Raw genomic sequence first — 25,038 nt, 5'->3', positions numbered from 1 at the left:
GTTGGAGTTTGGAGCGATCGAAGGCCGATGATCTTTTGGAGAGATTGAAGCTACATCGTGAGTCAGTCTGTTAGAACAGTTGGAGATAGTTAAACGTCGGAGTTAGAACAATCAGAGTGAAGAAGTTTGTTGAATAGATGGTTTCCAGAGCAATTGAAACTATATCATTAGATTGAAGTCTGGAGGTGAAGACAGTTCGTGGGAGAGAGGAAGTCAGTGCAAAGTGATCGGTGCAGAGATGAGACACAGAGAAGCAGAAGATGAGAGAAGGGTTCCAGCGCTTTGAAAGAGCATAGCGGTGTAGACGTGTATCCGTGGGTGCAGAGTAGAAGCTGAGATGAGCCAAGGCACAGACGAGAGAGGGACCCAGATGACAGCTAGAACCGGACTCCGTAACTATAAGGTGAAGTCTGTCCTGCTATTATAGCGTGCATCTATACTAATTCTTTCCTTTACTTTTCAGGCTATGCTTAGATTGTTAGGTAGTATTGTGACTTTATAATATAATGTTTTCTTTGTCTGTTATTGTGTAATAAAGGGACCCCAGTTTGTAACGAACACATACTTGAATATTGTTTCTATGATAAAGCTAACCTTTATCTACAGCCAGGTGCTATCGTATGGAAGGATGGGTGATTCCCTTCCTAAAGGTAACTGATGCGGGAGATTGATGTGAGTTTTATGTTAGGGAATAATTCTTAAGTGTAACAATTTGGCAATTCTTGTGTGAGAGGATCAGATCTCCTATCTATCACATGAGGGATAACAATTTATATAAGATAGACCCCCAGTATATATTAGGTATAAAGAAACTTCCCCAATAGAGATAGAGAAGAAGGTATTAATAGGACAGTGAGATCGCTCAAGATAGGGCGTTAATGAGAGCTCCAATTGGGATTGGTGTGTAATGAGATTGCTCAAGATAGGGCATTAGTGAGAGCACTGATTGGGGATGGTGTGTAATGAGATCGCTCAAGATAGGGCGTTAATGAGAACACCAATTGTGGTTGGTGTGGTATAGTGAGCTGCTCTCCACCATGAGAAGGAGAGTAGAATAGTCCGGGCCAGATTGTCGCGGGGCTATAAGGTAATTTCATAGGATGGAACATGGAATTCCGTAGTTATTAGTGACTATTCTTAGTAATCCCTTAGATCTAGCAGTGTTTTTGATGATATAAGCTTGTATATTGTGAGTGCCCCATTCCCGGGTAAGTATTCAGGAACCATTGTTAATAGGGTCCGGGAAGGGATGGTGTTACGTTTTGGCCGGGTTGGTTGTATCTAGGTGAGTGGGTGATTCTTGGTCTGAGAATCCGGTCATTACACTACACAATGACAGCTTCCAGATCCCCCAGTGGAAATATATATATCGGGGAGGCGCGAGTCTCTGCCACCCACGGTGCATACAACCATAAGTCCCTCCACTGGGGTAGCCCAGGGGCATGTTGCTCAGGGCACCTTTATTTTGGAGAATGGCACCGCTAAGGTAATTCAGCTACTTTCCTGGAACATAGCAGGTCTTCAGAAAAAATTGGCAATTCCGGAATGGAATGATTTCATCTCCAATTATGATGTCTGCATGTTCCAGTAATCTTGGAGCATGATCCCCTTATATAAATCGGGGTATACCACCTATTTTATCACGGAGACAAGCTCAGGGAAGGGCCGGCCAGAAGGGGCCCCTATTATATGGGTTAACGTGGCTCTGAACTGGGCCATCACCATGAATGACTCTGGTTCAGGAGATATTTTACACCTATCAATTAAAGGGTCCCATAATAGTAATAAGGTGGAACTCTTTAATGTGTATGCTCGAGGAATGCCAGGGGCCCAAACCTCAGCCACCATATCACTTTTAGAAATAGCATTGGCGAGTATTCAGCCCCTGTCTAAAATTATTGTGGGAGGAGACTTAAACTGCACCTTCGAACCCTTAAGTGAAGACGATCTTTTGGGAATTAGCGAGGATGATGTGAAACACTCCATTCCCCCATTGAGTTTGCCCCCAATTAAAAAGTGGTCTTCCAGGGCGATACAAATTAACGCCCTGACAATTGAATTGAATCTGCGAGCACTGAATGGCAGGACAATATCGTACCCAAAAGGTGCCAATACATATAATAGAATTAGCAGTCCATCGCGCATTGATTATTTACTGCTGAATATGCGTCTATGGGGAGACTTAGTGGATATGGAGGTCAAGCAATCACAGGATAGTGACCACAATCCACTGTGTATGAAAATTAGATGGGGAGTGATTAGAAAAGCACCCAAAGCCCCGCTCTTATTATAAAAAGAAGTAGTCCTCTCCAACTGCAATCGCAGACTGAAATGGAATAAGATTGTTTGCCAAGAGGATATATTAGACAGCATTAGAGAAGCAGTAGATTTAGGAAATTCAGAACTTGCTTCTTTTAATGTAGTCCCAGGTACTAAGCAGAGCTCACATGTAAGTAATCTCTACAGGAACATGGTGGAGAAGTTGGGTTTGTTTTTTATCATAAATGATTCCAGAGGGTACAAAAGTAAAGGATTAAAGCAAGGCAATATATGGTACACTGCTTTATGCAGGAAAAAGAGGCAGGCTATATCTTTAGCACTACGGCAAAAAAATGTGGTAGCTGTAAGGGAGGCTAGAAAGGATTACAACAGTACCATAAATCTAGCAAAGCAGGAATGGGAGGAAGACCATTGGCAGGACCTTATTATTGCGGCCCAATTAAAAGATTCGACCAGATTCTGGGAATTAATAAATATTTCCAAAAGAAGAGGATCCGACCCAATAGTAAACCACATCACTGCACAACAATGGTACAATCATTTCTTTAAGTTGTATTGTAGTGAGGTGGAATTAGAGTTAGAGTCAGTGCTTGGTTCCCTTCCAGAATCTGATTTTGTAAGTCCTTCCGGCCCTGATCCGTTTACTTTAAAAGAGGTCGAACTAGCCATTAAGAACATAGCCCCTGGCAAGGCTGAAGGACCGGATGGCCTGCCTGGTGACCTACTCCTACATGACCCTACGCCCTGGGCTAACTACATCAGCCTCTTGTTGAACTAGATTGTACAGGGCCAAGATATCCCTGAGTCTTGGCAGGTGGCTGAAGTGGTAACAATCTACAAGAAGGGTGATAGAGAGGACCCTGCCAACTACAGGCCGATTAGTTTAATTGATGTAATTCAGAAGGTAGTTGGCAGGGTCATCGTTTCCAGAATGGGGTCGTGGTTAGAAGAAGGGAATATCCTGTCACATTTCCAAGCAGGGTTCAGGCGGAGGGTGAGTACGATGGACCCGGTTTTCAGATTATTTGCGGTATTCTGGAAATCTTTGTCCATCGGGAAAGCTTGCCTCTACCTGGCCTTTATCGACCTGAAAACCAAGTTCGATCTGGTGCCCCGCAACAAACTGTGGCAGGTGTTACACTATATGGGATTCCCGAGCTATCTCCTTGATTTAATCAAGAGATTACACAAGGGTAACTCCGCCAAAATTAATTGGGGGAGTCAGGGGGAGTTGACAGAGAGGGTTCCTGTGAATAGGGGGGTCCGCCAGGGCTGTGTGATGGCGCCGACTTTGTTCTCCCTCTTTGTGAATGGGGTGGTGGCCAATTTGAAGGAGGACCCGGCCGACGCCCCAGTCCTGGTGGGGGAGAAAACACCAACCCTCCTCTTCGCAGATGATACCCTCTTGATGTCTAAGACCCCCATGGGTCTCCAGAAACTTCTGGACAGGTTTAGCTTGTTTTGTGAAGAGTGTGGATTAACTATCAACACCTCCAAAACAAAGCTGTTGGCACTGTCTTCATCTAAAAAAATCTAAAAGGCTTAATATTTCCCTCAATGGGTCTCCCTTGGAGGTAGTTGAGGCATTCGATTACCTGGGAATAAGAGTTAATAACAAAATGAACTGGAATTCCCATGTCTCAAAAATGCTTTTAAACCACAAGAGAGTTTTAGGAGCCATTTTAAGAGACCAGCGAGGCTCCATTAGTAGACCCATAGCCCCGGCCCTCGCAGTATATGAAGGGAAGGCCCTGGCCTCAGCAGTCTATGGCTCGGAACTGTGGGGGTTCGAGAACACCTCAGACCTGGTTATAGCTGAGAACAAGTTCTTCAGAGATCTAGTTTCCCTTCCAGTCTCAACCCCTTTAAAGCCCCTTCTTCTCGACATGGGTAGACGTTCAATCAAGGACATAGTTTGCCTTCGTCCACTACTGTTCTGGGTGCGCCTAAGAAAGTCACCAGAACTGGCTAACTATGCAGCGGTGTTTGACGAACTTATCAACTTGAACGACTGCAACAAGATCCGGTGGCTGAGCAAGTTGAGGGAGTTGGTCATACACATAGGGTTGGGTGAGTCTTGGTGGTCCCAATCCCCTCCACCGAAACAGACTGTCAAGAAAATATACTGGGATTGGGTGCAGAAGGAGGAATTACGGGGGCAAAAGTGGGGGTCTCTAACCGACCAATTATTGAATCATAAGTCTGTTAGAAAGCTCGAACCATTTTTGGACTTTATCCAATCCCCCAGTGATAGCGCTGGGACGCTCTTGGGCAGCCATGCTCTTTATAAATCAAATTTAATTTAATTTCATTTCATTTCATAGATCTCTTTTTTTTAGTTTAGGCATGGAACATTACCAATACATTCATTTATTGGGAATTGGAAAACTTCAAGGCATGATCACATTACATGCCCATGCTGTCCATGCCCTAAAGAGTCTTCACCTCACTTTCTGTTCGCTTGTAAAGCCTATAGGGGGGTCAGAAGCCGGTGGCTAAAGCCGATATGTAGGGAGTTGGGCTTTAGACAACACCACAAGGCCCTGCGCATCCTCACAACAGATGTAACATCTTTGACTATTGTATGTGGGTTGCAAAATTTCTGGGAAAAGCCTGGCAGATACGCACAAACCAGATAAAGAAGAATCTGAGTGAGACAAACAAAACATACTCCAGATTAATTGTTCCTGACTCTACTGCTATACTATTTATATGTCCCTTTGGGGTCCTTTTTCTTTTATTTGTATATAAGTCTTTTTATTGTATTTTTGATCTGTATTCTTGTTTTTAGGAATTTTAAGGGTTGTTTGTACTTGGAGTATGTTTTTACTTTTATGATAAATTTCTTTATCGAATAAAGTACTACAACATTATTAAAAAAAACAGAAAGATGTACAGAAGAAAACGAGAAAAAGAAAGCAGCAAAAGAAGAAACAAAGAAGTAGCAAAAGAAAAGAAAAACCTTTTCAGAAGTGTGGGCTGCATGGTCCTGCATTTTCGGCTTCTCAGTCGCCACAGAAAATGGTCCACTGTGTTTTCCAGTGCTACCTTAGTAATTTGGCAGCTGCATATCGTCAAACCGTTTCACATATAATTACCATGCACGTGCTACTCCGCCTGAGAACTACTGGTAGCTCGCGCTCGACATATTGGAGACCCCTGGACTAGTGTCACAATGCATGCACAGTGCTGATAATTTTGCTATTTTGTTTTTAAAATAAACGAAGACCATTGGGATAATCCTATAATTCCTCCTTGCCCTCCCTCTCCTCACTCACATAGGGCACGACTTCTACATTCTGGTGTGCAAAATTGGTAGTTTCTGTATAATATTCACAAGCCTCTGCCTATTATGTAAATATGTTTCATTTGCATCTCAAATAGGTGTTCTGCCTAAGTGTGCTCCTCACATTTAAAAAAAAATGCAGTGGAAACTACAGGGCCACTCTTCTCTCACTGCATCTACCCTCGCTTCTTAAAAACTGGCATAGTTTTATCATAATCTCAAGAAAGAAATCATATCTTCGTACCTAAAGGGATTATTAAACTCCATAAAAATGAGGTGTGCAAGAAAGAACAATTACATTTTTTTTTTATTTTATGTTTTGGAAAACATGTCTAGTGATTAATTTGTGTCTGTGGTGGCACCAGCACTTATTTTTTGGTACCCAACTCATTTTGTCATCCGATTTTGACCAAAGAAAGAGAAAGCAAGGCACAAAGTGGGTAAACGAGGAACACAAAGACATAAGGAAAGAAGGAGAGAAAATAGCAAAACAGGGAAAAATAGAGACCGCACAGATAAAAAGAAACTGCAAACGGCAAGTAAAGAGGCAGCAAGAGTACAATGGTGGAAGAAAGAGGCACGAGGTTGAAATAATGCCCAGCAGCCTTGGTATTTAGCAACCCCGGCATTTGGCATCACCGATGATAGGTTCTTAAAAACCATGGTCCCTCCACATTTTTTTTTTTTAACCAGTGCTGATAACCTTTTTTAATTAATTTGTAATCAGATGTCCACAAAGAATGCCCATATCCTTCCAACACATAACATTACAGGACAGCTTATTTATCTACATCGTCTACCAAAATATAAGTCAAATATGTGGAATCCAAGATAAATTCACGCTGGGGATTATTTCTTTAGTCTCCCCTTCGCCTTGTTCAAAAACAGGGAACTTGGAGGTCAGTTCAGGCAACATTGTCAGCTTCCCCGCGTTGTCCACTGGCTTGCCGCTCCCAAGGAGGCTGTAGCAGCCAGCTCTGTGACACCGTCGCCATGCTGCCCTCCGAGCACGAGCGCGCTGGAATACCAAAAACAAGATGACCTGTCAGTTAAGGCATGAAGGTGAGACGCCTGGCACAGCAGTGCAATGCTCTGGCATGATTCGGCAGTTAATGTGGCAGGATAGCAGTTCCAAAACCTTCATGGTGACACTAAAGTGAAGGCACAAAAGGCCAAAAGAAAGAGAAAAGAACAAAAGCCCAAAGGTACCAGTGGCAAAACAGACAGAAATAAAAACTATGTAAAATAGATTATAATCAGGATAAGCAAAATTAAGCGTCGACGGAAGAGCAAATTAATCATCAGGGTTGAATAAATTATGTAGCAAATATAGCACATTATGCAAGGTAATGCGGCACACTGTGTAACAATGTTATTTCAATACTTTGTCATTTAAATACGCATCAATACTGTCTGGGCAAACGATTCACCTCATTAGTAGTAGATTATTACCAGACGACAGCAATCAGCAACTAAAAGGTGGCCAATTAACCTTTGCAAAAGGTCTACTTCTGTGCAGCATCACTTGAATTCTAGAATACGCATCATCAAAAAACAAAGTGCTGATGATCTAAAAAATAATTTCACATCTCAGGTGTGACTTAATTAATTGTTCTTGGTCTCATTTACTACATGTCATGCCATCATAAGGTGCATTCAATTACGTTAGGGCAAGTTTCTAACTCTCCAGGGCTAGGCAAGGAAAAAATGGTCAATGTCACTGAAGTGCTGGAAGAAATCTCTCGAACGCAAAAAGAACACTTGATGGATAGAATGTAGAATCATATCATATATTCACCCCAGTACAGATATCCGGGCCCAAATCCATCGTTTTTTTGCTCACCATGTCATTCCAGTTTGGACCCAGCCATATGCAAATCAGTATTGACCCTGCGCCCAATGGTAACAGTCCAGCCCGAACTGCCAGGCCAGGCCCTCCCTGGACTGGAAACAAGCATCCTAGGACCGGTTTCGGGCTTTCAGAGCTCATCAGCCAGGACAACTTGACTCCAGTGGCATGGAGAGCACGAGACCCACATCTGGGCATACCCGTCTCACTCAGGGTGACAAACGCAAAAAGAACAATTGACGGACAGAATGCAGAACAATGTCATACATTCACCCCAGTACAGAGATCTGGGCCGAAATCTATCGTTTTTTGCTCACCATGCCATTCCAGTTTGGAACCAGCCATATGCAAATCTGTCTTGACCCTACGCCCAATGGGAACAGTCCAGCCCGAACTGCCAGGCCAGGTCCTACTTGGACTGGAAACAAGCATCCTAGGACCAGTTTCGGGCTTTCAGCCCTCATCAGCCAGGATAGCTTGACTCCAGTGGCATGGAGAGCATGGGATCCACGCTTGGGCATACCCGTCCCACTCAGGGAGACATATGCAAATAGAACAATTGATGGACAGAATGCAGAACAATGTCACACCTTCACTCCGGTACAGAGATCTGGGCCTAAATCCATCGGTTTTTTGTTCACCATGCCATTCCAGTTTGGACCCAACCATATGCAAAGATGGATTAAACCCAGATCTCTTGACTGAGGGTGAATGTATGATTTATTCAGCATTCCATCCATTATTTGTTTGCGTAGGAAGAAATCTCTCAGCACAACAGGGACACTGATTTTCTGTTTTCTGAAACCAAACCCTGCTTAGGAGTTTGAACTTGCAAAAGGAACCAAATGTTGGTTGGTTTGTAAGTGGATGGTGGGTCTGCTGACACAGTGGACCCGATTCACAAAGGTAAACTTACACTGTTGTGTAAGTTTGCATTTTTTTTCCTATTCACAAAGATTCAGAAATAGAAAAGATGCTACTTGTAATATACATTTGTGAATAGGAAAATAAAGGAAACTTACACAAAAGTATACGTAAGTTTACCTTAGTGAATCTGACACTGTCTGTTTTCTGTGAATGGGATAGTTCAGTGGTACGGCAGCTTGGGTTATGACTATTTTCACTTCTTTTCTAAGTTTTGTAGAGTTAAAAAAGGAAAGACAATTTGTAAACTTCTGAAGGAAAGATATATAGGTCTCTCAAATTTAGAGTTAATATGCTCTTCAATTAAACAAATTCAAACAGATAAACATGTTTTATAATTATTAGTAAATTGTGTAACTTTCACTCCATTTTCCATTGCGCACTAAGCACCGCATACTTAGGGGCATATTTACAATCCTCAATTACCTAAGGAACATCACTTTTAATGTTATGTTATGTTAAGGGAATTTTGTATAGCGCACTGTCACCGGAGGTATCATGGCGCTGAAAGGGTGCTGAGGAAACAGAGGGATTTTAGCGGGATTGTGGGAAAAGCCAGGTTTTTAATGATTTGCGAAATTGAATCAGAGTACCGGAAGTCCTAACTGAGAGGGGGAGAGAGTTCCAAAGTTTGGGGCCGAGAAAGGCAAATCTTCGACCCCCAGATCTACAGAGTTTGAAGGGAGGGACCACCAGAAGATGTAAGTGAAGTGATCTAAGGTTACGTGAGGGACAGTAGGGGCAGATCAGGGATTTCAGAAAGGCGGGACAGGAACCAGAGAGAGATTTGAAAATAAGACAGCCAACCTTGAAGGCAGCCCTTAGGCTAACCGGGAGCCAGTGTAGCTTGATAAGGAGGGGTTTGGCGGACTGCCACTTCGGAATCCCGAGGGCCAGTCTCGCCGCCTGGTTTTGGATGACTTGCAACCTATTGATGGAGCATTTGGGCAAGCCGTAATAGATGGAATTTGAAAAATCCAGGCGGGAGAGAACAAGGGCCATGATGACTTGAAGCAAGGCATCGGGAGTAAGAAGGTAGGCCACCTTCCTGATCCTGCGCAGTTGGAACATGCAGGAGGAAACCACTGTCCCCACCTGCGGCCCCAGAGAGAGCCCAGCGTCAATAGTGACCCCGAGGCTTTTCACCGAGGTTACCGGGGTGGGAGGAGAGCCAAGCTCTGTCGGACAGAAATATGGACCCCAGTGGACGGCGCTCCTACCCGGCAGGAGGAGCTCCGTCTTACCGGGGTTCAATTTCAGCTGGTTCTGACACATCCACTGAAAGATATGGGACATGACTGCCTGAAAAGTAGGAATAGAAGAAGGAGAGTTTAGAGAGAAAATGAGTTGTAGGTCGTCCGCGTAATTGAAGACGCGGACGTCCCACTGCCTCAGAGAAGAGAGAAGAGGGCGAAGATAGAGATTGAAAAGAAGAGGGGATAGAGAGGAGCCCTGAGGGAGCCCACAAGACAGATGTTCCCTAGGGGCCCTAAATGTACCTAGGCAGAGGGACTGGGATCTCCCCATAAGGAAAGATTTCACCCAGGCCAGCGCCAGGCCCTGGATGCCGGCCTGTTCGACACGGTGGAGGAGGATGTTATGGTCCACCGTGTCGAAAGCGGCCGACAGATCTAGTAAAACCAGGGCCTGGGAGGTACCCTTGTCAGCTCCGTCTCTCAAGGTATCTAGGACAGCCAGGATCACAGCCTCCGTAGAATGACCAGGGCGGAAGCCGGCCTGGTTGGCCTCGAGAAAGATGGAACTCTCGATGAACCCCGAGAGACAGGCAGTGACATGGGCCTCCAAGATTTTTGAGAAAAAAGGTAAGAGAGAGATAGGACGATAGTTTGCCGGGACGGCAGGGTCGGCTCCAGGCTTCTTCAACAGAGGCACTAGAACGGCCTCCTTGAAGGAGCTGGGTACCGTCCCGGAAAGAAGAGAAGAATTGAGCAGAGTAAGGATACAGTCGGGTAGAGAATGGCAGATGTCGCAAAGTATGGAAGGTGGACAGTGGTCGTCAGGGGAGCCAGACTTGATCCGGGCCGCCAGGTTGGCTAAAGATATAGCGTCTAGTGGGGGAAGCTGGGTGATAGAGAAAGCATTATGAGGGGGTGTGATGGGAACAGCATCCAATGAGGTGACCGGGATAGTGCCCTTAATCAAAACAATCTTCTGTAAAAAAAAGGTGCTAAGTGCATTGCAAGATTCCTGGGTAGGGGCCTGGGACAAAAGCGTTCTGGCGTCAGACGTGAACTCGTCCAGAACTCTAAAAATCTCCTTCGACTTACAGGGAGCTGACAGGATACGCTCGGAGACATAGGTTTTCTTGGCTGCAGAGATAGCAGATTTATACCTATTACGAGCTGCCACATAGATATCTCTACTTGACGGGCAGTAGTCTCTTCTCCATCTGCGTTCGAATTGACGAAGTTCTAACTGTACAGTTTTGAGGAGTGGAGTAAACCATTTATGAGAATGGTTATGACGAGAGCGAGGGAACTTGATTAGTGGGGCAAAGATATCGCTGGCTGATATGAGCCAGTTAGAGACTTGCCCATCTAGCTCATTAATGTCAGAGTCATTGGGGGGAGGCGGACGTGTGTGAGACAGATGAGTTAGCAGTTTGGAAGAGTCGACGGCCTTCCACTTACGAGCCATGCCACCCTCCCGCGAAGGGATCCTGACCTGACCAGCCATCGAGATGGTGGTATCGATAAGGCGGTGGTCCGACCACACGCAAGGTGTAATAAGCGGGTGGGAGGGCTTCACCCCATAGACCCAGATATGATCAAGTATATGGCCACCACTATGGGTGGGGGAGGTGACTAACTGGCTGAAGTTCAGGCTCGAGAGACCTTCAAACAATTCGAGGGCGTGGGGGCCAGCGTCCCTGTGCTGAAACCAATAATTAAAGTCCCCAGCAATAACTATGCGAGGAGAAGAGGTAGCAATGCTAGCAAGCTGCTCAATAAACAGTGCGGGGAAAGAGGGCATGGATTGTGGGGGACGGTAAAGTACCATAAAGGTAACAGCGCCCACCTCAGTTCCAAGACTGAAGACAAGGTTATCTACATCGGGAAAAATCATGGAAGTGGGGGTGATAACCTGAATATCCTTACGTATTACCGCCGCGACCCCTCCTCCAGGGCGACCCCCATGGCGGTTGGTGTTAAGCAGGCAGTAGTCAGGAGGTAATGCTGCCAGTATGTCCGGGAGGGAGTCGTCCGTAAGCCAGGTCTCAGAAAGTAGAAGAACGTCAGGTCTTTCAGTCGTAAGTAGATGGAAAATATCAGTTTGGTGCCTGACTAAAGAACGGGTGTTCAAATATAGTAGGCGGATCTGCGACTCAGGAATAATGAGGGAAGTGGGAGGAGTGAGTGGGCCAAGGTGGGGGGGTAGATTACCAGTGATTCCTAAAGTAGTGATCCGCGTCCAGGTGTCAAACGATAGGGGGCAGTCAGCAGCTCGAAGGTGCGTCAGGGCGGAGGATGAGTAGGAGATGGTAGTATCCACATCCCTAGGCCCTAGGCCCGTCCTGGCGCGGACGGGCGCAGACGGGCTTGACTCTGGTGCAACTCCAGCGCGCCTACGTCGCACCCGCTGCGCTCGTCCGCTGCGCTGACGCATGGGGCCCGTCTAAATAGGCGATGACGCCGAGGGGGAGGAGTCAGGAGGGCGGGGTGGGGGAGGAAATTTAAAACACAAGGTGTGCCACTCACCGCTAGTAGTCAGCGGGGGAAATGAAGTTTTAAAGCTGCTAGCACTCAGCAGCAGAGAGGCAAGCAGAACAAAGTTAAAAATACAAGGCTACACAGCGCTCAGCGCGCTAAACCTCTGCCCTCTGCCACAGGGCTTTGGTAAATCGCGAGGCAAAAAGTGGGCGGAGCCTAAATAGGCGATGACGCCGAGGGGGAGGAGTCAGGAGGGCGGGGTGGGGGAGGAAATTTAAAACACAAGGTGTGCCACTCACCGCTAGTAGTCAGCGGGGGAAATGAAGTTTTAAAGCTGCTAGCACTCAGCAGCAGAGAGGCAAGCAGAACAAAGTTAAAAATACAAGGCTACACAGCGCTCAGCACGCTAAACCTCTGCCCTCTGCCACAGGGCTTTGGTAGAAAATGTCGTTCCTGTGCCGATAGGGTCTTCGCCTTATTTACAATGCAGCGTTAAGCCACTTAACCTGGCTTAGTGCTGACTTGTAAATAAGGCCCCCTTCCAAGCTTTGCTTAGTGTGAAATGGGAGGGCAATGGGTGTTTCTGTGGGCGTTCCACCAAAACCCATTGATTTTGACGCTGCCTCCTATTTACAAGGGCAGCGTAAGTTGTAGCAGCACCAAATTTAAGACCAAGGAAAACCTGGTCTTACCCTAGTGCAACGAGGAGAAATGTTCAATTTCTCCTAGTTTTTGCTGGAGCAAAAGGCCAATTATTGTTTATGTATAGGAAGGCCCCCCTTCCTGCGCATAAATAATCCTTTTTAAAAAATTATGTTTTGCAACTTCTATGTGTGCTGCATTAAGCAGCACACATAGAAATTACAAAACAGCATTTAGAGATTTTTTATGTGCAGGAAGGGGGACCTTCCTGTACATAAACAATCTTCCCCTGAAAGCAGACACCCTTGCAAAAATGGTGCAAGGGTGCCTACAATGGCACTAGGGTGCTAAGTTTAGTGCCAGCACAGAGGGAAACGCAGGGCTGCACCATAATCTTGTACATATGGTGCAGCCCTGTGTTTCTGAAGTGGCAGAGTGAGGCATTAAGCCAAGAAGGCTAATGCCCCACTTCACCACTTCCCTTCAAAATATGCCCCTTAATTGGTTGTCCAAAAGATTAGTGCCAAAGATTGTTCTCTTTTAAAGAAAACTAAATATAACCATACTGATGTGCCTGCAACTTTCAAATCATAATTGCATTGGACACTTAGACGCAGAATGTAAATTAACTTACACTGCTAAACCTTAGACCTTGAGGAATAGTTGATGTGCGTATGTACTTTGATGTATTGAGGGTACAGCTACTTCCATTTTAGATACATTCTTTTACTGACCCCAATGAGAAAATGACAAACAAAATGAGGCAACTCAATAGCTTAAATTTTGTTCTCTAAGTTTTAATTTAAAATTCGATATCAGCCCTATGACTTCTCAATTTCATAATGCGACCACAATGAAGTATTGTTGGGACTGGTTGCAAGGCTCGCTAGCATGGGTGGAAAAGGCCTACAGCATAAACTACTACAGCAATATGGGTGTTTATAAATATCTGCCACATACTACTGTGGTAACTGGCCCCTAGGCGAGGGCCAGGTGGGAAGGGGTCCCTGTTAGGGGACCCCTAAGACATTTTTCAACAGCCTTTCCATGTCAGTCAGGCCAAAATGGAAAGGCTGTTGAAAACTGACATAAAAATCTCAACGACGAAGCTGCTGTCATTAAGAGATTTGAGCATTACTGACACAGCGATGGGCTCCTTGAGCCTGTTGGAAGTGCCATGGGCGGTCTCCACCCACGGCATCGTTATGCGGCGGATGCACTGCAGGGGCAGATGTTGGTGGGTCCAACACTGACGTAGCGCGGTGTCAGACCCGCTGACATCATGATTAGCCCTATAGTGTCAAAAATATTGGGAGGTCAAGAATATAATGGTCCAGAGTACCCCAGATATGAATATCCTTCTTAAAGTGGTTAATATACATTTTGATAAAGTTGTATATAATTCATTTTTTTAATATTTTTTTTCATCACCTTTTGTGGTATAACTTACTATTTTAATGTTACTTGTGTGCAACTATTTTTAATATAGTGTATATTTATGCTTTGCTAATATATTTGAAAACATTTTTTTCAGATTTTATTAAAATGTATTTATTTGGTGGCATACTGTTGGGGTTCTCTGGGCATAGGATGGTACATTTTTTAATAGATATTTCCGATAAATAATGTATTTATTTGATAAATCTTAATTTGTTGTTTTAGTTATTAATTACAAAATTATTTTACTGATACATGTTTAATAGGATTTAAAAAAAATAATTGTTAATTGCTTAAAGTATAGATCATATACATTTTAAATTAATTTTATATTCATTAAATGTATTATGTGTTTTTAGATAAGAATAGTATAATATTTTTGTTAATTATTGTGTACAATTATTTTTTCTAGCAGGATTTGTAGTATTTTTTGTGGGTGTTTTTTTTAGTTTACTAGGATGGGAAGTGTTTTTAATATATATACCTTGAGCTGAGAGAAGACACACATTCCTACAGTGTGCTTCAGATAGATTTAATCCATGTAACCCATAAAATCAGCCATCAGGACAACTAGTGATATAGAAAAACAAACACCTAATGCGTTTTGGTGTACTTTTCACCTTGCTCTCGGGTGAAAAGCATTTCTCTTCATGGGTTTTTAAAAGCATCACATGATACAGAGAACAACCAAAATGAGTGAGGACTTGCCTCTTGCATCCAATCATACACCATTTCGCCGATTTCCAAATGGTAAGATCACTATATAAGCCATAGTAGAGTCCTTTGTTAAATTGGGAGGTAGATGCAGCTAGAAATTAGGAGCAAAGGTGGTTCATCGATTTATGTATGATGGAACTCTGTATGTTTTGGGGATGGTTTAATGTAACATATGTAATCAATATAATTAAAGATGTTTCACTTGAAACAGTACCTTCACATAAGTAGAAAATAAATGAGTTTTCAGTCATTGATTACAGTTTTCTTAATTAATATAACATTAAAAAATATATATTTCAAAGTAGCCTCATAAAATGTATTGATCCAGATATGGTGGTAATGTAGTGCCTCTGATAGAAAGGGCAAAGTGTAAATATAGTACAAAATAATACTTTCAAGAAAAAGTTAAGGAATATCTGTGCAGCTTGATGCTATCCACAGTTCATCAGATGAATTCCACCCAGTTTGGTTTTTGCTAGATCTGAAGACATTCAAGGCTCAAATGTGTTAAATGCTGAATCTAGCGGGAATTCCTTTATCTGCACGAAGAAAGGCTGAACTAAGTTCAGTGCAGTGGTTTGGGAAACACCCGAAGTGCAGATTTACAGTCATGAGACATGGTCTGTAGGTCTAAACAATTTAGCATGTTTAGTTCTCTTTACAGTGTGTTGAACATAAACATTCACTAGGATTATCAGACTTTGGGCCTGATTATGATGTCGGCGGTCAGACTGCCAACAGCCCAACGGTGGTGGTCCGACTCCCCACAGCCCTTCTGTCTGACCACTGTATTAGGATACTGGATGTCGGATGCAGGACTGCTGACTGTACCAGGATCATAGATACAGAAGGTTCTGAAGTTGGATCAGCGTCCCAGAATGGCAGCGGTGCCAAGGCAGGCACTGTCGTAGGGATGTCGTAGGGATTATGAAATCCCTTTCTGACAGACTTTTCATGGTAAGAACATCGCCATGAAAAGGTTGCCAGAAAAGGATTGGGGGCCCCAAACAGGGCCTTCGGCCATCCATTGTAGGCCAATGCAAAGAGTCCCTGGGGGCACTTATAGTGCACCCACTTCCTTCTGTACTCCGTGAGCCATGCACAACATGGCACACAGTGCACATACGTGGAGAAGGTGGTGCACAGCAGTGGCATCTGCTGCGGCCCATCTTAATGGCCGAGCCAAGCTGTTGCTTTGGGACTGCCGACTTTTTGGCCACCAGCCTGTCGGTCAAATCCACATACAGCGGTCAGACCACTGCATGCTCATCGGGTGGTCTCCCGACCACCGCAATAGTGGCCAATGGTCCGACCGCCCAGCATTATAATCAGGCCCTTGGATCTTGATCTTCAGTCTTGAACCTGCAGGTTTAAAGTAGCAGTGCAGTGTAAGGCCCGCACTGAAAATTAAATGAATGGTAAAGAACTCGAGTAAAGCAACAGAATACACTGGAAAATAAGCACTGAAATCGTGAGCAGAGAACCTAATGGATCATGGGAGCAAGCCTGTGGGGGACGTAACAAAATGAGCCATAAATGATAGCCTAGTAAAGTCATTTTTGGGCTGCAAGAAGTAAGTTTGAAGTGAGCCTTGATTTATTGTGATAGCTGCTTTCCAAGTAAAGGGCCTACAGCCAAGATGGGATTGTTATTGGAAAGGGTCTCTGGAACAAAGCGTTGCAGACCAACCTTGTTCACAGTTTAGTAAATGAATATACAATACGCCTTATCCAAATTTCAGAGCCCCAAAAACCTAAAGAGACAGAAGTAAGTAGAGCATAATCTTCATGCCCTATCAGTGCAGCGTAGAATAGTGTGAATAAGCTGTGTTAATCTAGGAGAGCTATATTTGAATTGGGGGGTGGGCTGCTGTGTATGTTTTGTGCTTAAATAGGTTGCCTCTCTGCTCCGAGTGTAAAGGCCAGTATAAACAGGCGAAATGCCAGCATTAGAATCAGTGCCCTTGTCCAAAACCACAAAAACGTATACTCTATGTGGTGACAAGAAAGCCTTTTAACCCAACACTGAGAAGTAAATCAATGTTAAGTGTAAACCAATATTTATGATACCAAGTAAATATTTTATGCATGTTGTCACTTTGGAAGTGTTTGCACTCATACAAAATACTTAATGCTGAGAATACCTGACTTCTCAATTTGTGATGTATTCTGTCCATTAATTGTTCTTTTTACATTTGTCACCCCGAGTGGGACGGGTATGCCCAGACGTGGATCCCGTGCTCTCCATGCCACTGGAGTCAAGCTATCCTGGCTTATGAGGGGTGAAACCCCGAAACCGGTCCTAGGATGCTTGGTTCCAGCTAAGGGAGGACCAGGCCTGGCAGGTTGGGCTCAACTGTAACCACTGGCCTCAGGGTCAAGACTAATTTGCATATGGCTGGGTTCAAACTGGAATGGAATGGGGAGCAAAAAAACAATGGAATTAGTCCCAGGTCTTTGTACTGGGGGGGAATGTATGACATTGTTCTACATTTCGTCCATCAATTGTTCTTTTTGCATTTGTCACCCGGAGTGGGAAGATTATGCCCAGAAGTGGATCCCGTGCTCTCCATGCCACTGGAGTTAAGCTATCCTGGCTCTTGAGGTGTGAAACCCTAAAACCGGTCCTAAGATGCTTGTTTACAGTCCAGGGGGGACCTGAGCTGGCAGTTCAGGCTGCACTTTCCCATTGGGCACGAGGTCAAGACTAATTTGCATATGGCAGGTTTCAAACTGGAATGGAATGGAATGGGGAGCAAAACACGAAATACTTAGCCCCAGATCTCACTACTGGGATGAATGTATCACATAGTCCTGCTTTCTGTACATCAATTGTTCTCTTCGTATTTTACACTTTCAGCAAGTGAGCTCATTAAGAGATGTTGTGTAAAGATCCTGATGCTGTCAAAAATCAAGAGACTGTGCCTTAAACACAAGCAGGAATATTACTGGGTAACACCTCCCTGTAAATCCACCCACCTGGATTTAAAAGTGCATTAATTTGAAACCTAATTTGATTTTGCATAGATTGACACTTAGGAAGTTTTTGCACTCATATAAAAGAACTCAATCTAGGAATACCTGACTACTCAATTTGCACTGCACTTTACATAGGCCAGGCAACTGAGTTAATTAACAGATGTAGTGTGGGATCCATACTAGTGTAAATGACTGGTGCCCAATGGCCTAAAGACTGAGCATCAGTATCATTGGGCAATGTCTCCTTATAAGCACGCCCATCAGGATTTAAAAGTGTCTGTTTGCCAACCTATTTTGATTTTATATGCACTGACACCATGCACGTTTTTGCACTCATGCAAAAGAGCCTTCATTTGGAAATACCTGGATTCTCTGTTTCTACTTCACTTTACAGGTTTGAAAATTGAGCACATCTGCACATCAAGGGCAGATAGTGTTAAGACGCTGACTGGCTAAGAGACAGAGCTACAGCCTTCTACCTCCGCACCAATATCACTGGGAAACCTTTCCCCATAAGCCCACCCACTTCACTTTGTAGGGAGTCACAAAGCATTAAAGCAGAGCAAAGAACAGTACGCACATAGAGCAAAAAAATTATCACAAAGACCGATAGTACTTTTTACTGGACAGCCGGAGTCTAGTGAGTTAATTATTTTGCAATTAGTTTGTAATATTGTTTGATCAAACGCATATCATATTAAAATCTCTATGTGTGTATATGTTTTTTTCTGGTTATATATTTACATATCTCTCCCACAGCAGAGAGATAAAAAGAGAGCAAAAGAAAAAATAAAAATTTAAAAAAAATAGAAAAAAACGAATATAAAATACTTGTTTTTTTTATGGCAAACACGGAAAGCCTGACTTCGTAGTAGATTTATCGATGCATGTACATATGGGACTGTATCCAGTACAATTTTATATCTCCTGATTATTTTGCATATGCAATATCATCTTAAAATCTCTATTTTTTTATTTTTTTTATTTATGAAGTTTTATATAGCCCAAACTTGACCCTAGAAGGGTATCAGAGCGCTTTATAAATGGTTCAGTAAGTAGAAAACAAGACAACCAAGAAACATAAATGTTGACAATACCTGTTGCAAATCGGGAGAAGGACTGTGAGTTACAAACCAAGGCGAAGACAGGGATCCCAAACCCTGGTTGGAGAACTGATTCAAATCAATATCCAGATAAATGAGTCAGTGCATTCAAGGTAGAGTTTTGTTAATTAAAAGCAGTTTGACTTATTCTTTTAATGATGTGATTGAAGTATGTATACCGTTTATGTGTGATTATGTATCTACATATTTATATATTTTGCTTCCACTGCAGAGATCACAAACTACTATGCTATGACATATCCTATTCCTCTTTCAAAATATCCCCTACCTCCAATCTCTGACTCATCATGGGCCTCTTTTACTACTATGATCTGCCAAACAACCCTTTACAAAATCTTCCCTCTTCTATCCATCCTTTATTCTAGTCATCCACCTAACAGGCTCTTTGACTCACCATAACCTTCTTTTACTACTACCAACTCCCAAAAAAACCTTTCTAAACTCTCCCCTCCTCTACCCATCCTTAATTCTATTTATCCAACTAATAGGGTAACACGTCCACCACTCCCAATAACAACTTACATTTCGCTCTATTAATCTACCAGTATTCCAACTTGGGTTCTGGAGTAGCGTGCTATTCTCTGAAAAGGCTTCAATGTCTCAACAGGGGTATTAAACACTATAAATACATTTGCAATTGCAATCAGTTATATAATTCCACACAGGAACTTAGGGGCATATTATCAAGAACAGGCGATACATTATCGCCGCTTTTATCTGCAGGAAACTGCAGATAAAGCGGCGATAATGGCCTTGATAATATGCTCTATGAATTTCAATCGAAGCCCATGTTAGATGTGAGCACATCTAACATGGGCTTCGATTGGAATTCATAGAGCATATTATCAAGGCCATTATCGCCCCTTTATCGGCAGTTTCCTGCAGATAAAAGTGGCGATAATATATCGCCTGTCCTTGATAATATGCCCCATTGATCTCACAGCCATCTACTCAGATAATCTGAAATTCATTCCACAAAGTAATAATTATTTCCATTCTAGAATAACTGTCATGTGAGGTCGAATGAAGTATGCATATCCTTTTTTCTCCATGCTGCATTTTGCATATGTGAAGCATTATTGAGAATGTACAGCGTCCTTTTTATCGTTCTCCCCAATACTGTTATGCATGGGTCAACTGTTACTGTTCTGTCTATTATCTGGTAGGCTCTGAACTGAATTTGAGATGCACATGAAAAGCTATTTTTCCTGAGAACTTGTTCTTATTTTGTTGACAGACTCATTTGTCCTTGACGTATTTATCATGTTCACACAAACATATATTTTTTAAAAGGATGCAATTCCTTACCCTCACTGGTTAGCATGCTCCAACAAAAGGCCGCAGCTTCGTTAGTGCAGGCAGAACTGATTCCGAGCTATTCTGTAGTACTCTGGGTGTGAGAGCCTTTCTTATTGATATAAAGGACCAGCCCCTCCTATAGTGAAGTTGTAGATTTGCAGGCTTTGCTCATAACCAGAATGCCAATCTCATAAAACATTATTTTCCCTATATCCTATTCCCTAAGTGGATGACAACAAAGGCGCAGTGCTTACTGTAGCTCACCTATCTTTCTGCACCATGATACCATTGCTGACAGGAGAATGGAACACCTCTGGGGAGATTTATAAAAAAGTCATGCAACTCAGCGCAGCCCCCGCGAGTCGGCTCTGCATTGCGCAACATAGAGGGAGCAGGAGAGTGCCATATCTTCGAGAGATATGGCTCTCTCCTCCCCTTTCCCTTGCACCAGCACTGATTTTAGCGGCTCTGCGCCATGCACACACCTTAGCGCCATAGCGCTAGGGTGTGTGCATCAGTCTAGCGTAGGTTTTGAAAAGGAAGGGTAACAAAACACTATGCCTAGACATGAAGGAAAGCTTTTCCCACTTTGTATGCGTGCTGCACAGTGCAGCACAAATGCAGAGTCCGAAAAGCACGGAAAAATTAAAGCATTTTTCCTGTTAGCACCTCCTTTCTACAAATCTTAGTAAATATAGTTTTGTTTCAAAAGGCAGGGATGATTGCATGGGAACACCCATGTAACACCCCTCGGAGCTTCACGCTTAAAACTGCTTTGAGCTACTTTGAGGGTGCTTTCCAGTGCAAAACAACTCTTGCACTGGAAAGTAAATAGCAAAAAAACATTTTGCACTGGTTAGCATCACTTTTGTGACGCTAACACAGCGCAAAATGTTTGTAAATGTCTCCCAAAGTCTACTGCATTCAATACATTGTGGACACTAAAGGGGAGAAAAACAGTTGTCATATTTTGTTTGTCTTAAACGAATGGCCCTAGTTCATCATTCCCGCCCTATTCGCTAAATTTATGTTACATAGAAAGATCTACCTTCATTAATTGTCGGGTGCATCGGGGTGAAACATCCTTACAGGGCTTCCTAAGGTCTAACTTATGACTTGGTGTGAATGCTCAATATAATATAATTTGTAGACTTATTGAGCACTGAGTGCTTTACATTGTATCTTTGAGTAATGCAAATCTTTGCATCTTGCTGTGATACTACCAAATCCATAAACACTTAGATGGTTAAATGAACCAGTTTGGAAAGTAAGCTGATAACCTTTGGTATTGTAAATTGTATTTCGCAGTCCATTATTGTAGCGTGGAAGTCAAGTGTACAGAAATGGTGAAGATAAAACAAAGGCTGTCTGTCCAAATGAGATTGACCTAAAATCTCTCCAAGGGTTTAAAAAAACAGAATACAAACTACATTATAATCCTATTTATTTAATTATTAAATTGTGTATGTATTTATCTATCCAATAATGTGTTTGTGTATTTGTTTATTTGTATGTATCCTTTAGTTTTACATGCTGTGTAGCAGAAGCTCTACTTAGAATAAGTAGCACTATGAGTTACTTGTAAAAAATGTGATCCTTTTACAATCAAACAACAATCAAATCAGGAAAATAAATAACTCAAGAAAATCTTGGCTGTAGTATATACTTAATACTCTTTCTTTGTCATTCCTTGACCCCCCTCCCAACCCACCCTTCCTCCCCTGAACCCCACCCAACCCCACCCCAAAACCCACCCATATGAGATAAAGGGACTGAACAGTCCCCGTTGTGATGGAGAGAAAGGCTGGTTGCCCCCCACCGACATCCTCACCACCCAAGAGAAAGAAAAACACAGAAAAATTACAAAAAACATATTTGTAAATTGAAAGAAGCATTGATCACTCAAACTCATTAACCTACATTGTGTCTAGAAAGCCCCTATCAGCAATCGCTGACAGAAAAAACTGTGTTTTCTCTTTATAAACAATCTTTAACTTTGAAGGATTCAATAGAAATGCCAAGGCTCCCTTAGCTTGGAACTTTGGTAGTTGCTGCCGTAAGTGCCACCTCTGCTGAACCGTAGCCGACAATAGTCAAAGCGAACAAATAACTCAACCCCCTTCCCCTTTCTCTTGCAATCTGGTCTTGCTAAATCGTGGTAATGGTAATGGTAAAAGTACTTATAAAGCGCTGACATTCATCCTGAAAGGATATCATGGCGCTAAAATTATAAATAAATCATATATAATCATATATAAATATAATATATAAATATAATTAATATAATAAATATAATATAAATATATAAATCATATAGAGCTTCTCATGATAAGAAATTATTTAAGCAGATCAGGATAGCACTAGGTTTATCATCCGATGGTCTTTTACCACTACGCTTGAGGAAGGGGGCGCAGTGGACTCTTTGTAATTCAACCTCCCACTTCCATTGTGTTAACTCAGGAAAAGCTTCTCAGAACAATTCCTGAATATTTTGTTGAATGTTATTCCCTTCTGCCCCTTCGGTGAAACCTAAAACTCGGAGGTTATTCCTCCTTGCTCTGTTCTCCAAGTCAATTAGTTTCCAAATAACGTCATCCCTAAGAGCACCTGAGGAGGCAACTTCAGCTTTCTGTTGCACCATTTCATCTTCAACTGAAGATATTCTAGCTTCCGTCTCACCCACCCGCGTAGACAGCTCATTGGTCGCCTTGATGACCCGGCGTACTGTGTTCTGCAATTTACGCACAGCTCCTTGAATCTGCAAAGCTTATGCTTTTGTCTCTTCCCAATGCATCGTAATTGCTTGGAGAATCGTAACTAAGGTAACTTCACTCTCACCCTCAGTATCGGTGTGATCACCCATTTAGGAATTAGGAAAAGCACCCCTAGATTCGCCAGTTGTACCAGTTATTCTGAGTGAGTTGGGTTCAGCCAGAGGGGGGCCAGTATAGAAGATCCATCATTTTCACAGTCCACTCTAGACAAGGTTTGGGTCCCGGAGAGTAACACTGCCGGGCTGGCCTTCCGTACTGTATTTCCCTCCATAGGGCTGCCTTCGTCCTCCTCAAAAGGAACTGAGCTTGTCAAGCTCCTATCGTCTGGCCAGTCAGTTTCACCACTCTCTGCACCCGACAAATTTGACAGATCTGACATGGAATAGAATTTACCAGCAGAGTCTACATCAGATATTCCTTGGCATAATATCCCGGCATCAGTAGCTGCTACCATATCAATGTCCATGTTTACATTAGAAATATCAATCCTGTTTTCTGCCTCTACCTCCACCACCACCTCTGGCGGCTTCTTTTGCAAAGTATTTAACTGTAGGTATTTTTTTGTAGATCAGCAGAGCAACATCTTGAGCAGCAGTCTTACCTTTGAGGTGCGTTTTTTTAAAAACATTTCCGGGATTTTAGGTCGCGTAACTCCATGCTCAGCATCGGCTCTACCCCAGGTCACAGAGTGTGGCCGAGCTCTTTGATCAGCGGAGCTGTTTCATACTTCATCTCCCTCAGAAAAGGTTGGAGCCACACTTTCTGGGTGCACCACATTCTCGGAAGCTCTGCCACCAGCTCCACCTGCCGTAGCTGCAGCAGAAGTCGCGCGAGTACAAGGTCCTTTCCCCGCATTACTGATGGCGTTCTTTGGCGCCATTGGCCTGATTGACCTGATGGTACACGGCACCTCAGTACGCCAGGTAGCTGAGACCCTGGACGGGAAATGTCGATGCCTGGAGAATAGCTGTCGAGAACGCCTCAGGGCGGCAACAAGTCCTTGCAATCCGCGTGCTGGTGATCGAGCGATGAAACAGCCGCTAAAACCTCTGAAACCGTGAGGACCGGGAGAAATCGCACAGCATAACCGTAGCTATTATCCAAATCCTTCCAGTCCTTACTTAATTCACTAGAGTGGTGAGGGGGAGAGTCGGTGAGGAGCACCAAAAACGCCTGCCTCACTTGGACACCCCTGTGTCCGCCATCTTGCCTCTAAACTACAGCCAAGATTTTCTTGATAAAGATTTCAAAATTGTTAAGCATTTTTTTTGTCTTTTAATGTCATGAGGGCACTGAATTTCTAACTAACTCTGGTTTAACTAATTTTAAGAATGGGTACATTCACGATATGTTCATGTAATATCTGTGGGTTAAATGATAGAAGGAAAAGGGGAATAATGTCTCAAATGCTTAAATCTGTGAAAATCGATGTATTATGCATACAAGAGACTCGTATACCATGGAATAACAGGAGCTGGCTGAAAGATCTAGGTCTTGAACTAGTAGGTTGTACACAGCAGGATACAACTACAGGAGGGGTGGCAGTGTTGAAGAGATGTGGGTTAGGGGTATGTAAGCGGGTGAAAGAAGATCCCTTTGGTCGCTGGGTTATCTGTGAACTGTTTATGGATGGCTTATCTTTGACTATCTGCACTATCTACGGTCCTAATTTGGATGAACCTGATATGTTGAATCAGCTTAGTGTAGAGCTAGCAATGTGGGCTTCTCCTCTAGTTTTGTGTGGGGATTTTAATCTTCATTTGGATGGAAAGGAGGATATAACTGGTAATTATCTTTATTGGGGAAAGATAAATAAAGTCGTTAGGGCTACCAAAGGGATCATTAAAGATTTTGGGCTAGTAGATGTAGGCTATTTAAAGGGAATGGGTGCCCCAGGGAGTACTTTTTATTCTGCTCCCCATCAAAAACACTTTCGCCTAGATTATTTCTTTATAACTGCTGGATTTTTTAATAATGCTAATGCTGTTAGGTTTGATATTCTTCCCAAAATAATTTCTGACCACAACCCTATCATCTTAGAGCTAGACATGATTCAC

At 43.2% G+C, this 25,038-nt stretch overlaps 1 protein-coding gene across 2 annotated transcripts in view; it reads right to left on the bottom strand.

Moving 5' to 3' along the window:
• Positions 1–5,847: 5,847 nt before the first annotated feature.
• The window catches only part of LOC147685237 (cathelicidin-related peptide Pt_CRAMP2-like), an 86,121-nt gene continuing 66,930 nt past the window's right edge, over positions 5,848–25,038 (bottom strand). The window contains exon 4 of one of the 2 annotated variants that reach the window (XM_086939604.1): positions 5,848–6,584. In XM_086939604.1, the coding sequence (XP_086795730.1) occupies positions 6,378–6,584 (207 nt within the window). In that variant the 3' untranslated portion in view covers positions 5,848–6,377. The remainder of the gene's footprint in view (positions 6,585–25,038) is intronic. The other variant, XM_086939605.1, reaches the window with a different exon arrangement.

This window comes from Lissotriton vulgaris, chromosome 10, assembly GCF_964263255.1.
Source record: "Lissotriton vulgaris chromosome 10, aLisVul1.2, whole genome shotgun sequence".
In the NCBI taxonomy this organism is placed as follows: domain Eukaryota; kingdom Metazoa; phylum Chordata; class Amphibia; order Caudata; family Salamandridae; genus Lissotriton; species Lissotriton vulgaris.
The sequence above is the reverse complement of the archived record's forward strand: the minus strand, read 5'-3'. Positions and strand labels throughout refer to the sequence as shown.